Source organism: Halichoerus grypus, chromosome 1 (assembly GCF_964656455.1).
Source record: "Halichoerus grypus chromosome 1, mHalGry1.hap1.1, whole genome shotgun sequence".
Lineage (NCBI taxonomy): Eukaryota > Metazoa > Chordata > Mammalia > Carnivora > Phocidae > Halichoerus > Halichoerus grypus.
Window position 1 is genome coordinate 141,290,074 of NC_135712.1, and position 15,637 is coordinate 141,305,710.

At 38.9% G+C, this 15,637-nt stretch overlaps 1 protein-coding gene across 21 annotated transcripts in view; it reads left to right on the plus strand.

Moving 5' to 3' along the window:
- Positions 1-15,637, plus strand: part of RBMS3 (RNA binding motif single stranded interacting protein 3) — a 1,332,425-nt gene that overhangs the window by 750,852 nt on the left and 565,936 nt on the right. For 18 of the 21 annotated variants that reach the window (XM_078072625.1, XM_078072633.1, XM_078072638.1 and 15 more), the window contains one exon: positions 9,068-9,225. In XM_078072625.1, coding sequence (XP_077928751.1) covers positions 9,068-9,225 — 158 coding nt within the window. The remainder of the gene's footprint in view (positions 1-9,067; positions 9,226-15,637) is intronic. The other 3 variants (XM_078072626.1, XM_078072673.1, XM_078072689.1) reach the window with 1 other exon arrangement.

Below are 15,637 nucleotides of genomic sequence, written 5' to 3' on the forward strand. Positions count from 1 at the left end.
TAGGTGACTCTAGATGAATGTGCGAGATTTAGACAAATAGAAAATAATCATAGGATGGCTATATGTTCCAAGTTTCTTTGGACAGTCTCCATTTATAACTTGTGTCCCGATATAATTATCAATGACTCCCTCTTTTGCTCTTAAAAGTACCCCAGCTTGTAAGATACACTTTAGAGTCACCCTAGAAAAAGGCATACGAATGCAGCCCAGGCATTCTAAGTAGAGGAAGGAAGACAAAATAAGGTATAAATTCAGATGTCACCATGTCACCATGGTGTGGCAAGAGAGGTGGACAAGCACTGGGAAATAGAGCAAGTCAGGGTTAGATAGGGGCTGGAGAGACATAATGGACGTGGAATGAAAGCCTCGATAAAGAAATCACATTTTACTGCACTTTTTCTTTATGCTATTATTGCATTGCTCCTAAGTCAACATAGATTTACTTTCAGAAAAAGTAAATTCTGATCTAATTGGACTGAATCATTTAGTGTATCAGAAAAGTCTTAAAACCATTTGGTGTTCTGATTTGCCTTCTATTATTGGTAGTAATTTTTGTTATACACGACTTGAAACAAAATGCTTCTTTTCTATCACCCATTAGCTACTGGTAACCAAGTCAGTAATATGATTGGTTAATATGGCAATTAGTCAATTGAGTGGAAATGGCTCATTAAATTTGTTTTCATGGCTGAAGAAGAAAACTTTGAAAGTGTTCATTTAGTTGCAATAGAGTACTAGGGCAACATATCTTATAGTGGTGCCCTGTAAGCTGCATCTACTGGTCTTCATTCTATTTAGGATGGCATACCTAATAAAGCTAGGGTAACTAATTGTTGATAATATTACTGATTGTAGTTTTAGGGAAACAGATAATTGGATTAGGAAACATAGGATATTATAAAAAATAGGAAAAGAATCAAAATAGAGATTATGGGGAGAAAACTAAAAATAATAAACATATCTTATAAGGTATAAGAATGTGACTCAAGTGTAATTGTTTAACTCTTTGTAAGATCTCGTCTTTATCTCTGATTGCATTTGGAATTGAGATGCTGACCGTTGGCTCTCCCAGAACAGTTAGGTGACCTGTTCTGGGTTTTCAGTCTTTCCCAGAGATTCTAGCCCACTACAAAAGCATGTATTTGAGTTGATCTCTGAGATATACCCGGGACAAACAGAACATAGGTCCCATCCTGGGATTATAGTCACTTTTGGTATTTCTGGGGAATTCTAACAATTACTGTTCGTAGCATAGATGACATTGTAATCTCTACTTTGGGTACCAATCATGGCTCATTTTTTTTTCTTTGCATGAGGACTCAATCCTTATTAATATTGGAATCATGAGCTGTTGGGGTTATTTTCTAAGTGTAGACTTGAACTTTAAATGAAATCCCTAAGTTCCTCAAATTTTGAAATGTGTTTTAATTTTGCTTATTTTTCCTTAAAGAGATCAAGAGTTGGCCGAATTAAAAGATGGATGGGAGCAAAGGCCAGATGTCATCGGCATTTGGAGAACTGAGCAATCTTTATAAAAGGCCATTGCCATCACTTATAGCAGCCACTCTTCTCTAGCTTGTAAATTTGTTAAAGGAAATTGTTTATTATAGGCGCTTGAAAGGAACAATAACTAGTTTACTTGTGTTTCCAAGTACCATGAATTTTAAAATGTCATTTAATATCCAAACCTCTGAATGGAATTCAATGACTTTAGATTAATCCTATTTGTAAATAGCACAGAGCAATGTGTGATTATGCAATCTGCTGAGGTTTTTAAAAACTAATATTTACAGCAAAAGTGAATCTCATCCTAACAGAATTTTAATAAAACCTCACTAGTGATTTGTAAATACCTTGAAACTAATTAGTCATTCAATCCACAATGATTGTTTCATCAGTGCTCAGTTATTACTTTTTGATTCTTGATGAAAATGACAAACCACAGTTCTAGTGACATAGTTTCCTCTCAAGAATAGTGGCTCCCACACTTAAAAAAATAAACAATTGCCTCTTGTAGCACCCCTTTAAAGGTACATTACTCCAACTGGGATTGAGAGAATAGTGTCTCTTTTAAGGATCTGCATCACGATGATGCTGATGAAAATAAGAAGATCAACAAGTATTTATTGAGTATTGACTCTGTGCCAGGAACTGTGCTAAATACTTTATATGTAATTTTTATACTAAAGCCTCACAGCAGTCTTATGAGGTGAGATCATTGCAATTCCTGTTTTACTCGTGACTAGAGGTTTAAGTGCCTAGTTAGCGGTCGAGCAGGATTCCCAGAGGGCAATGTGGAGCTCTTAAACACCAGGTTACCACTGTTGACAGTGGCTGTTACCAAGACCGTTGACAGAATGTGCAAGTGATTGCCTTTTGTGAGGAGTCTTGTCCTTTATTGCTCATTTCCGTATCTGATCTGTGGTTAGGAAAAGAGAAGTGGTGCAGGTTTTCACCGAACTCTATTATAAAAGGTGTAATTGAAACAATTGTTTCTATAGTCGTATTCTAGATAATGGAGGGGCAATTGCCTAGCATAAAATTGCAAAGCTAGCATATATGTGGTTCATGCAACCATGGCTAAAATCGCACATCTTGCCTTAGATACTCATTGAGCTGCATTTATTCTTGCTCGCATGGACAATATTTGTACACACCCTCATTCGAGGCTATTATAGGCTCTCGAGTGACTGCTACAGTTCTTGCCATGTCTACTTGTTCGTGTTGTGTTCACACTAGAGGAGAGGTCTGCGGAAGCAAGGTTATGTGGAAATTATACTGTCTGGGAGAGGAATTCAATAGCTTGCAGCAGTGTTATCCACTGAGCAATGGATTGCATGTGTACGTGCAGGCTAAATAATGTATGATTTAAGACAGGAATGTGATTTGTGTTCATTTTTGGATAGTAAAAGACTTGGCATGTCAGTCCCATAGGAGACTTTATCCAGGGCTTTACCCTTGAGTGGATAAAAGAGTACAAATTCTATTGCACTGGAGATGAATAAAAACAAATTGGGGAGACCATCAGCAGAACACACTGCTGTGTGATGGAGTCCAAGGCTACTCCAAAAAACCACCAGACCAACTGCTTTAGGATCCTGCCAGCAACCAGATGCCGGGAATAGAATTGACTGCAGTTTGGCATCGAAGCCCTGTGATTCCCAGCCAAGGGGAATTGCATGCAAAAAATATTTAAAATTCTCTTTGTAAAAGAGTTATGTTTTCAATAAGAGGAAGAAGTATGTTTCAGACCTAGTCTGCTACAGTTGATATTTGGCATACCAACGTCTTAGTTAAGGAGGGTAGAGGCACGGGGAGGTGAATACCATATCTACTTGGGGGTAAGAAGTTGAACTTTGGTGGATGAGGGGGTTTTTCAATGAAGTGGGTTGTAGGCCATTGAGTTACTATTATTATTCCATGAGGGGTGCTGTATTGATATTAGTTCTTCAAGGAGAGGGGTTGGATCTGTTAAAGGCAGTGATTATCAAGCAGGAGCATTTTTACCCCCCTAGGAGCATTTGAAAATATCTGGAAATATTTTTGCTGACCACAACTTGGGGGGAGGGTAGTGCACCTGTCGTCTAGTAGTAAAGGACAGGGGTGCTGTCCTGCAGTGCACAGGGCAGCCCCCCACAACAAAGAATTATCTTGTCCAAGATGTCAATAGTGACAAGTTTGAGAACTCCGGTTTAAAATGAGCTAGCTAGTAGGTGTGTATTACAGCCCTGCCTTTTTTTCATCTAATATGTTTGATACTGTATGAAAGATGATTTTTAATGATTTGCTTTACCCTATTGATATGTGAGCAGCACTTATTGGATATATCAAATGCTTTCTGCTAAAACGCAAAAAGAGGAAAAACAAACAAAACTATAAGTCATATCTTTCATATCCATAAATTGGTAAATCCTCCAAAATACTTAGGGGTTAAAAACACAATGAACCTCCCTCCAGACCTACACACACAAATCAAACATTTTATAAGAATGTAGGAGGACCCGGTTGATTCACTTTTCAAACTTGAAAAATGAGGCATATTAACAAAGCACACTAAATGAATCAGCTGTTTAGGATGATCTACAAGCTAGTTCATTTTCCTGTTATCAAATAACACACCATGAATCTTGACAAATGAACCCACTTGTTTGACATTATTTGAAAAACTCATAACAAGTTTGCTTCTGATGGTCACTTCCCCTTTGAAATTAAATTTTAAAGTGGACTTCATTTAAATTCTGATAGAGGAAAAGGCTTATTATTAACCTCCATTTTGACTGTATGCTGTTTATCCTCATCCTTCTTTGTCTCCTCCTTGTACTTGGATGCACCAGAGCCTCAATGTCATCCCCCAAAGTTCACGGTCAGAAAGCCGTTTGTGTTTATTGGTGTCCCTGTCATTAATACGTGAAGTTCTAGAGTGTGGAGGGGGGACTGCGTGTCTTCTGGAGTCAAACTTCCTAGGTACAAGTTGGGGCTCCGGCTGCGTGACCTTCAGAAGGTCATCTGCCTGGTTTGCACTTCCGTTTTCCCATTTGTGAATGAGAAGAGTATTATTTGCCTCATTGGGCTGTTACATAAAATGCTTAGGAAGCACACCACCAATGCTACCTGTGATTATTAGAATCATTATCTTCCAAAATGGATGTCAAGACATTTTATTTAATTTCCCAAAGAGGACACTGGTACTGATCCACTAATGGGGCAGCCCCAACATGTGGTTCAGAGGGCTTTCACCCCCATCCTGTGACACCTAACAGACCCTCCCAGCCATGCCACTCTGAATAAACATTTGAGGGAAGTCTGCATACTTGCCAAGCGTGTGCAGGTTCAGGAGAAATGCGATCTCGCTCCTTCAGTCGAGTGCCATCTGAGGGCCCTTTTCTGAAAATGTGCCCTTTTGACTGGTTTTAGCCAAGCTGACACTGCAAATTCATAGCAACTCCCTGCCCTGCCGTAGTGCAACATTACAACGCTCAGTAACCCCCCTCTGTAAGTCATTGCTCCTAAATAGGATTTATAAAGTGTGACTTTGAGCAATATAGCAAAGTCAGTTTTATCTGAGGGAAAATAAATTCTTTTTTTTACTAACATTTTAAAATGTCTTCCTTAGTGCCTCAAAATGCTTTAAAAGCTAATCGATGATAAAATCCCAACTCCATCTAAAGACAAAAGAATTGAGGAAAGAATCAGAGCCACTTTTAATTAGGAAAGTGGTTGCTGTGACCCATTAACCTCTAAAGATGATTGCTCCTTTTTTTTTTTTTTTTTTGAGATGCTGTAGTTTGGTCATTTGTCTTTGGTACCAGAGCATACAACATTGCTTTTTGCTTTTCACCAATTAATTCATTTAGGCCTTTGCATTTGTCAGACGTTCCGGGAACCTTCTGCCAATGTTTTGTTGATGAAAGGATGTATATTTGGAAAGTGGGTGGAGAGGGGGGGAATTTATAATTCTTAACACCAAAGAATGATTTACAATGCAGACCGCTACCTGAATCATTCAGTATATCATCAAAGGATAAATGAAATATTAAGGATTAGGGACAGATGGGCACTGGGTCTTAAAATCTGTGTGTGGATTGGCTCAGTAACACTGGAAAAGTCTACCTCTTTCCGCAGAACTTCCAGAACTCACAAACAAGAATATGACGTGGAAAACCACTTTTGATTGTGTATTTTTTTTCAAAGGGCTTTTGAAATACATCATTTCTCCACAACAGCCTGGTGCTATTATCTCTATTTATAAATTACATACTGCATTTCCATGCATACAAGTTCCCTATGGTCATCACAACTTTGACTTGCTTTTGACTGTTTTGTTTATTTATTTATTTTATCCTAGTGAATACGTCGGGCACTTTGGAGGGCATATTTATTGTTTTAGGCACCATGCAATTTACTAAATGGTATTCTGGCTGTGGAAATGCTTGCAAAGACCCCTGGAGGGTAGTGGGGGAGAAGTAAGTAAACACACATTGAACATCCTGTAGAGGATGCTCTCTTACTTGATCAATCAAGACTCAGTCTGTGCTAGTCCATCAGATCTATGATACATAAAGCTGAAGACATTTTTTTTTTTTTTTTTTTTGGCTCCCTGGTAGTTTTAAAAGCTATGCAGTGAGAAAAACTGCTTTAAACAAAGCCTCATTTTCAATGAAGCCTGAGTACAGAATGGAATTCAAAGAATTTGGAGAGAGGGGAGGTGAAAGTAGTAACAAACAGCTTTTAAAAAGCCCTGGGAAATTTAAAAAAAATAAAGCACATAATGGAAATAAAAGATAAATCCCATCTGTCCCATTGGGAGATACAGAGACCAGGATGCTACTTTAGCAAGGATGTGTTGAACACCTACTAAGTGCAGGACTTGTAAAGAGATAGAGCTTAAGTGTCATGGGGCGTGCAAGGAGCGAAACGGAATTTTTTCTTTTTTTAAGATTTTATTTATTTGAGAGAGAGAGAGCATGCACACGTGGGGCAGGGGAGGGGGATGGAGCAGAGGGGAAGGACAAGCAGACTCTGGGCTGAGCGCGGAGTACTACCTGGGGCTCGATCTCACAACCCTGAGATCATGACCTGAGCAGAAACCAAGAGTCGGATGCTTAACTGACTGAGCCACCAAGGCACCCCGAAACAGAATTCGTAGATCAAGGAGGAATAGTTTTTCATGCAAGCCAAGAAACTTCATGCTGCTTTATGCAGATATTAAATTCCAAAAGGCAATGGATGTATTTCATTTTATTCAAACATTGGGGACAGAAAGTATTCTCCTGTGTAATTTGTTGTAAAATTCCACATTATAAATGTTGGTAACAAATGAGGTAATACCTAAGAAATGGTTGAGGAAATGTTTATTTCAAAGGAGGGGGCTCTGGGTTTTGCTCCTGTCATGTCTGTTGTCCGCCCTCCCCATTCCTTAAAGAAACTGCCCAGGACAGTCTTGACTAGTTTGTGTTTGCATGTGATCACTCTGTCTTATGCTCTCCCTCATTTTCCTCCCTAAGAGGAGAGCAAGAGGGAAAAGGGTTCAGATGGTAGATCTGGTGGATCTACAAGGTGGACCAGACCCTGGCCTAGGAAGCAGTGGGAATTCAGAGACAAGGAACCTTCTATCAACTCCTCAGAGATTTTGGTAGCTGACTTTATTTTGAGATTTAGAATTAAGGAACAGATGAAGCTAATACTGAGGCTTCTAGCATGGGGGTTGATGAATGTCAGCAACACTAAAAGAAATGGGGTCGTTGTGCTGGGTGGCTGGGGTGGAGAATTGGGAGATGAGAAAGCAGAGATTATGAGTTTCATTTGGCACACTGTGTCTAAGAGGCATTGTCTTATAGCCAGTTGGAAATATTGACTGGGACAAATCTGGTCATTCTGGAAGCTATAAAACAGACTATTATAACAAGAAACAAGGCTGGATACTGCTAAAACTTGGCCTCTTCTTGCTGTGGGCTAAGTGTTGCATTCATTCAGTTATTTATTGTACACAGTATAGCCTAAGTATTTATTAAGCACCTACTTGCTGTTTGATAAGTACATACCTCCCACTCCTGATAAAACAGCTAATGTGTCTTCAGGTTAAAACATGGCTAAAACTTTCCGCACTGGAATTTTGATAAATGTGTTCCTTGTGCCTTTAGCTAACATTGTAGGTTATGATTGAGTATATCTGGGATAGTTATATAGACTAATATCACTGGCAAGACAAATAAGAACTACAATATTATCATTATCATTAATATTGATATTATTATTCTTACATTTCTGTTATTGCTAACATTTATTAACTTACTAATTTCCAGGAATCATTTTGTTTACATTAGCTCATTGAGTTTTCATAGACACCCTGTGACATAGTATTGAGAGTACTGTTTTTATCTTCCTCATATTAATGAGAATGTTGAGTCTCAGAGAGGTTAAGACACCATCCAAAGGTCACACAGCCGGTAAGAGCACAGCAGGATGCAAACCTAGATAGTCAGTGTAATTTTAGAACTTCTGAAGATTTGCCTATGGGACAAAGAAATAATGTATAATGAGTAATATATCTACTAATTCTGGCATATATAGTTATAAAGACCCTCAAATTGCTGGGGGTCATTCCATCTTTTTATTTTGTTATAAAATAGTTTGACAGGTTAGAGCAGTAGTTCTCTGCTGGGGGAGATCCCCACTCCCCCTGTCAGGGGACACTTGACAGTGTGCAGAGATATTTTTGGTTGTCACAGCTGGATGATGGGTGCTCCTAGAATCTGATGGGTAAAGGACAAGAATGCTGTTACCATCCTGCAATGAACAATGGAGGATGTACAATGGAATGAGCATGAAGGGCCCCACAACAAAGAATTATCCCCTCCAAGTTGGAGTGCTACCTAGATTGAGATCCTAGAATAATTGAAAGGGAATCTTGACTGTAGTGAGAGATTTGTGGCTCAGTATTACAAACAAAGGGCATTCACCATGAAGAAGCAGATTTGGGAGTGGGAGAAAGAGGTAAGATAGATTCATCCATCTGGTTGTTCATTCATAGATTCACTATTTATAGAGTGATTTCTATGTATCAGGAATTATGTTGGAGAGTGATGGTGAAGACATAATAAGAGGAAGTGTGTCATTCTGTGTTTTGTTTTGTTTTGCTGGAGAGAAGGAGGGAAGAAGGAGTAGAGACAAGGCAAAGATGTGTGGCTGCTGAGGCGAACTAGGAGCAGGGCTTTGGTGCCAAGAATGAATGAACTATGGTTCTACAGGGAGGGAGGTACCGTGCTGCTTTACAGGCCTACGGAAAATCCCAGTGGACTAGCTCAGAAGCCATACACCACTGTCAGGAGCACCTGCGAACTTCTTTTTGTCCCACTTACGGCCAACGTACACCGATCCAAATGCAGGTCCGGGGTGGGGGGAGCAAATGATGTTCTCAGAAGTACGCAGGGTGGGGATATAAAGATGTGTGTGCATGTGTGGGTCAGAGAGGCCGGGAAGCTTGCCTTGCTTTCGAGGTGCGTTGAGCTGCTGGCCTGTGAATGAGTGCTGGCTTTGTTTTTGCAGTAACAGCCTTTTCTGTTTCCAGCAGTCCTATGCACCAGCTCCCCACCCCATGGCTCCTCCCAGCCCCAGCACAAACAGCACCAGCAACAGCAGCGGGGAACAGTTGAGTAAAACCAACCTGTACATCCGAGGCCTTCCACCAGGCACCACTGACCAGGACCTAATCAAGCTGTGCCAACCGTAAGTGCCCCTCTGCTCCCCCGTTCCTCACCCCCACGCTGCCCTCTGTGCACTCCAGCCACACAGGACTTGGGTTTGCCCTCGGTATACCCCTTTATTGGTGCCTCGTGAGGAAGACTCTGCTAAATGGGACTCAAGTTTGAGATCTAAGTCCAGCTTATGCTAGCGAATGGGATTTGTGTACTTTTTGTTCGGGGGTCCTGAGCAGGCCTACCTGGGACTACGGGGAGATACACAGGTATTGACCAAAAGGACGATGAGCAAACATTAGCTGGGCCTTCGAACCCAATGTGGCTGGCGGAATCAGTGATGAATCTCATAAAGGTAGCTGCTTTTTTTGGAGAAGTGTTAGCAAAGGGAATGTCAAAAACTTCGAAGCGGTAGGTTTCAGGATGGTGACCTCCCGTGTTGCCAAATTTTTCTGGCCAGTTCTTGGTAAATAGAAGTTCAGCCACGACCAGGTAATTGGGGAATTATAAAACTAATACTCTGCTTTCCTTGAAAACATCTCCTTCCACCTCCACTGAAGCTATTTCCCACCAAGGCCAAGAACCATACTCAGCAAATAGTTTTGGATTTGTGAGGAAATGTGGTAGTGATGAAACGCCCTTCGGAAATGATTTTGTTAATCTCTTATCTACCAACACTTAGGTTATTGACTCTCTTATTTCTGTGCAAATAGAATAAATATATTTAGCTTTGCCCTCCAAATGAAATTAAATAATGGATAATGAATTAAGACCCATGGACCTGTATTTTTAGATTGCTGTCTGATTATTTTTAAAGTAATATCAGTACAGCTATTTGTCATTTGAATATGCCTTAGCTGGGTATTTTTAAATTTGGGGAAACAATTACTCAATTTTTCTTCTTCTCTTTTGCAATGCTTTCACAAGAAGGTTGAGAGGATATTTATTTTGTAAATTTTCCAACCTCTAAAATATTGAAAGAGGAAAACAAAGTGGAGAGTATTTATTTGTCTTTGTTCTGGACTTTAAGATTGGGAACAAATATCAAAACACCAGGAAGTGACTGATAAACCAAAACACAAATACATAACTCTATAATCAATTGACAAAGCAATATATGTGATTATATGTGGATTACAGTGGGTGGGGGAGGGGGGACTATTGCCATTGACTACCTTGATTTGTGAAGGAGTTAGGGCAAGACTTGGAAAAATAAATATTTACTTAAAAGCAGTTATTTAAACAAAAGGAATGTGTCAGGGCTAAGATATATAAATATGTTAGGTTTTGGTCTGGGAAGGGTTGGGGTTGGACTTGGAAGGTAAATAATTCAACTTTTTCCTGTTGTTGTTAGAAAAACCTAAACTATTTTGAAAAGTAAGGACTTTTAAAAATGTGAAAGATTGTGGACTTTATGTTAAAAGCTTCAGGAGAAGTATCTCTTAACGGATGCTGATAGGAAAAAGGGTAGATATTATCTCTGACTCATACTGGAATCTCACTTACAAAAAATATTGGTGGGCTTAAGGAAGATATTTTCTCTTTGCTCTATACCACTCAGAGAACTTGCTGAAGCACAGATTTCTGGGCCCAAGAGATAATGATTCACCAGGCCTGGGGTGGAGACCATGGATATGCATTTCTAACAGGCTCTCTGGTATAGTTGCTGCTGGTTTTTGAGAAGGAGCACTTCTCTCTTCAATAATATGGAAACCACTGACTATTTCTAATACATAAAATTTATGAAGTTAGTTTATGAAGGTAGTTGAGGTAGAATCTTGTGCATTAAAACCCACTCAGCCACTGTGTGTGATTTTGAGGCAAATCATTTACTCTCTTTGAGCCTCAGTTTCCTCTTCTAAAAGAGTGGGTTGACTTTGATTATTTCTAGGTGTCCCTGTACTTCCAGTGGTGTGGGAGCTGCCTCTGACTGGTGTATTAGGATCAACTGTTAAATATTCAAGAATTCCATGTGTGGTGTGTTCTAGACTCAGTGGCTTGAAATCAGCCATGGTGGGAGTATTTCCATCACAAGAGCCAGCAAGCTCTAGAAGTAAGGGCATTTTAAATTTTATCTTAGGATTACAGCTTTGTAATAGAGCTTGAAGTCTGGAATTGTGATGCCACCAGCTTTGCTTTTCTTCTTCAACATTCCTCTGGCTATTCGGGGTCTTTTCTGGTTCCATACAAATTTTAGGATTATTTGTTCCATTTCTTTGAAAAAAGTTGATGGTATTTTGATAGGGATTGCATTGAATGTGTAGATTGCTCTAGATAGCTTTGACATCTTCATAGTATTTGTTCTTCCAATCCATGAGCATGGAACGTTTTTCCATTTCTTTGTGTCTTCCTCAATTTCTCTCATGAGTATTCTATAGTTTTCTGAGTACAGATCCTTTGCCTCTTTGGTTAGATTTATTCCTAGGTATCTTACGGTTTTGGGTGCCATTATAAATGGGATCGACTCCTTAATTTCTCTTTCTTCTGTCTTATTGTTGGTGTATAGGAATGCCACTGATTTCTGTGCATTGATTTTATATCCTGTCACTTTACTGAATTCCTGTATGAGTTCTAGCAGTTTTCGGGTGGAGTCTTTTGGGTTTTCCACACAAAGTATTATATCATCTGCAAAGAGTGAGAGTTTGACTTCTTTGCCGATTCAGATGCCTTTGATTTCTTTTTGTTGTCTGACTGCTGTGGCTAGGGCTTCTAATACTATGTTGAATAGCAGTGGTGATAGTGGACATCCCTGCCGCATTCCTGACCTTAGGGGGAAAGCTCTCAGTTTTTCCCCATTGAGAAGGATATTTGCTGTAGGTTTTTCATAGATGGCTTTTATGATATTGAGGTATGTACCCTCTATCCCTATACTCTGAAGAGTTTTGATCAAGAAAGGATGCTGTACTTTCTCAAATGCTTTTTCTGCATCTATTGAGAGGGTCATATGATTCTTGTTCTTTCTTTTATTAATGTATTGTATCACACTGATTGATTTGTGGATGTTGAACCACCTTGCAGCCCAGGGATAAATCCCACTTGGTTGTGGTGAATAATCCTTTTAATGTACTGTTGGATCCTATTGGCTAGTATTTTGGTGAGAACTTTTGCATCTGTGTTCATCAGGGATATTGGTCTGTGATTCTCCTTTTTGATGGGGTCTTTGTCTGGTTTGGGGATCAAGGTAATGGTGGCCTCATAAAACGAGTTTGGAAGTTTTCCTTCCATTTCTATTTTTTGGAACAGTTTCAGAAGAATAGGTATTAATTCTTCTTTAAATGTTTGGTAGAATTCCCCTGGGAAGCCATCTGGCCCTGGGCTCTTGTTTGTTGGGAGATTTTTGATTATTGCTTCAATTTCCTTAGTGGTTATAGGTCTGTTCTGGTTTTCTGTTTCTTCCTGGTTCAGTTTTGGTAGCTGATACATCTCTAGGAATGCATCCATTTCTTCCAGATTATCTAATTTGCTGGCATATAGTTGCTTATAATATGTTCTTATAATTGTTTGTATTTCTTTGGTGTTGGTTGTGATCTCTCCTCTTTCATTCATGATTTTATTTATTTGGGTCATTTCTCATTTCTTTTGGTAAGTCTGGCCAGGGGTTTATCAATCTTGTTAATTCTTTCAAAGAACCAGCTCCTAGTTTCATTGATCTGTTCTACTGTTCTTTTGGTTTCTATTTCTTTGATTTCTGCTCTGATCTTTATTATCTCTCTTCTCCTGCTGGGTTTAGGCTTTATTTGCTGTTCTTTCTCCAGCTCCTTCAGGTGTAGGGTTAGGTTGTGTATTTGAGACCTTTCTTGTTTCTTGAGAAAGCCTTGTATTGCTATATACTTTCCTCTTGGGACTGCCTTTGCTGCATCCCAAAGATTTTGAAGAGTTGTGTTTTCATTTTCATTTGTTTCCATGAATTTTTTTAATTCTTCTTTAATTTCCTGGTTGACCTATTCATTCTTTAGCAGGATGCTCTTTAGCCTCCATGTATTTGAGGTCTTTCCGACTTTCCTCTTGTGATTTGAGTTCTAGTTTCAAAGCATTGTGGTCTGAAAATAGGCAGGGAATGATCCCAGTCTTTTGGTACCATTTGAGACCTGATTTGTGACCTAGGATGTGATCTATTCTGGAGAATGTTTCATGGGCACTAGAGAAGAATGTGTATTCCGTTGCTTTGGGATGGAATGTTCTGAATATATCTGTGAAGTCCCTCTGGTCCAGTGTGTCATTTAAAGTCTTTATTTCCTTATTGATCTTTTGCTTAGATGATCTGTCCATTTCAGTGAGGGGGGTGTTAAAGTCCCCCACTATTATTATATTGTTGTCGATGTGTTTCTTTGCTTTTGTTATTAATTGGCTGCTCCCATGTTAGGGGCATGGGCATACATATTTACAATTGTTAGATCTTCTTGTTGGATAGACCCTTTAAGTAGGATATAGTGTCCTTCCTCATCTCTTATTATAGGCTTTGGTTTAAAATCTAATTTGTCTGATATAAGGATTGCCACCCCAGCTTTCTTCTGGTGTCCATTAGCATAGTAAATGATTTTCCACCCCTTCACTTTCAATCTGGAGGTTTCTTTGGGTCTAAAATGAGTCTCTTGCAGATAGCATATTGATGGGTCTTGTTCTTTTATCCAATCTGATAGCTTGTGTCTTTTGATTGGGGCATTTAGCCCATTTACATTCAGGGTAAGTATTGAAAGATAGGAATTTAGTGCCATTGTATTGCCTGTAAGGTGACTGTTACTGTATATTGTCTGTGTTCCTTTCTGGTCTATGTTACTTTTAGGCTCTCTCTTTGCTTAGAGGACCTCTTTCAATATTTCTTGTAGGGCTGGTTTTGTGTTTGCAAATTCCTTTAGTTTTTGTTTGTCCTGGAAGCTTTTTATCTCTCCTTCTATTTTCAATGACAGCCTAGCTGGATATAGTATTCTTGGCTGCATATTTTTCTCATTCAGTGCTCTGAATATATCCTGCCAGTCCTTTCTGGCCTGCCAGGTCTCTGTGGATAGGTCTGTTGCCAATCTAATGTTTCTACCACTGTAGGTTATAGATCTCTTGTGCCGAGCTGCTTTCAGGATCTTCTCTTTGTCTCTGAGATTTGTAAGTTTTACTATTAGATGTCGGGGTGTTGACCTATTTTTATTGATTTTGAGGGGGGTTCTCTGTACCTCCTGGATTTTTGATGCCTGTTTCCTTCCCCAAATTCAGGAAGTTCTCTGCTATCATTTGCTCCAAAATACCTTCTGCCCCTCTCTCTCTTTCTTCTTCTTCTGGGATCCCAATTATTCTAATATTGTTTCATCTTATGGTATCACTTATCTCTTGAATTCTGCCCTCATGATCCAGTAGTTGTTTATCTCTTTTTCTCAGCTTCTTTATTTTCCATCATTTGGTCTTCTATATCGCTAATTCTCTCTTCTGCCTCATTTATCCTAGTAGGTAGAGCCTCCATTTTTTATTGCACCTCATTAATGGCCTTTTTGATTTCAACTTGGTTAGATTTTAATTCTTTTATTTCTCCAGAGGGGGTTTCTCTAATATCTTCCATGCTTTTTTCAAGCCCAGCTAGTATCTTTGAAATCGTCATTCTGAACTCTAGTTCTGACATCTTACTAATGTCCGTATTGATTAGGTCCCTGGCAGTCAGTACTGCCTCTTGTTCTTTTTTTTGAGGTGATTTTTTCCGTCCTGTCATTTTGTCCAGAGGACAATAGATGAATGAGAGAACAAAATGCTAGCAGGGTAAAAACGACCCCAGAAAAATATACACTAAACAAATTAGAAGAGCCCTGAAACCAGGGGAAAAGAAAGGGAAAGAAAGAAAAAAGAAAAAGATAGAAAAAGAAAAAGATTAAAAAAAAAAGAATATGATCAGGCTGGTGCATAGATCAGTGCCACACACTAGATTTTGGGCATATTTTAGTCTGTTAGAAGAAAGCGCCTCCCAAAATTTTAAAGAAAAAAAAACTTATATATGTACAAAAATAAGGGTAAATATGATGAAGGGATGGAATATGACTGTAAAGATGAAAATTATAGAAGATTTTATAAAAGGAATTGATAAGAAGTTGGTTGAAAAAAGAAAGAAGAGGAATGAAAAAAAAAAAAGGGAGAGAATGTGATCAGGCAGGAGACTAGAACAAAGCCATACACTAGAGATTTAGGATATATTTTGGTCTGTTAGAAGAAACTGTATCCCAAAATTTTAAAAGAGAACAACTTATATATATACCAAAAATAAGGTTAACTACTATAGACTATGGGATAGACTATGACTCTAAAAATGAAAAATAAAAAAGATTTTTTAAAAAGGGATTGACAAGATGTTGGTTGAAAAAGGGAAAAAGGAAAAGTCAAAAAAAATTTAAAAAATTAACTTCGAAAGACTAAGAATCAGGGGGGAAAAAAGCCATGAATTCTATGTGCTGTATTCCCCTATCGCTGGA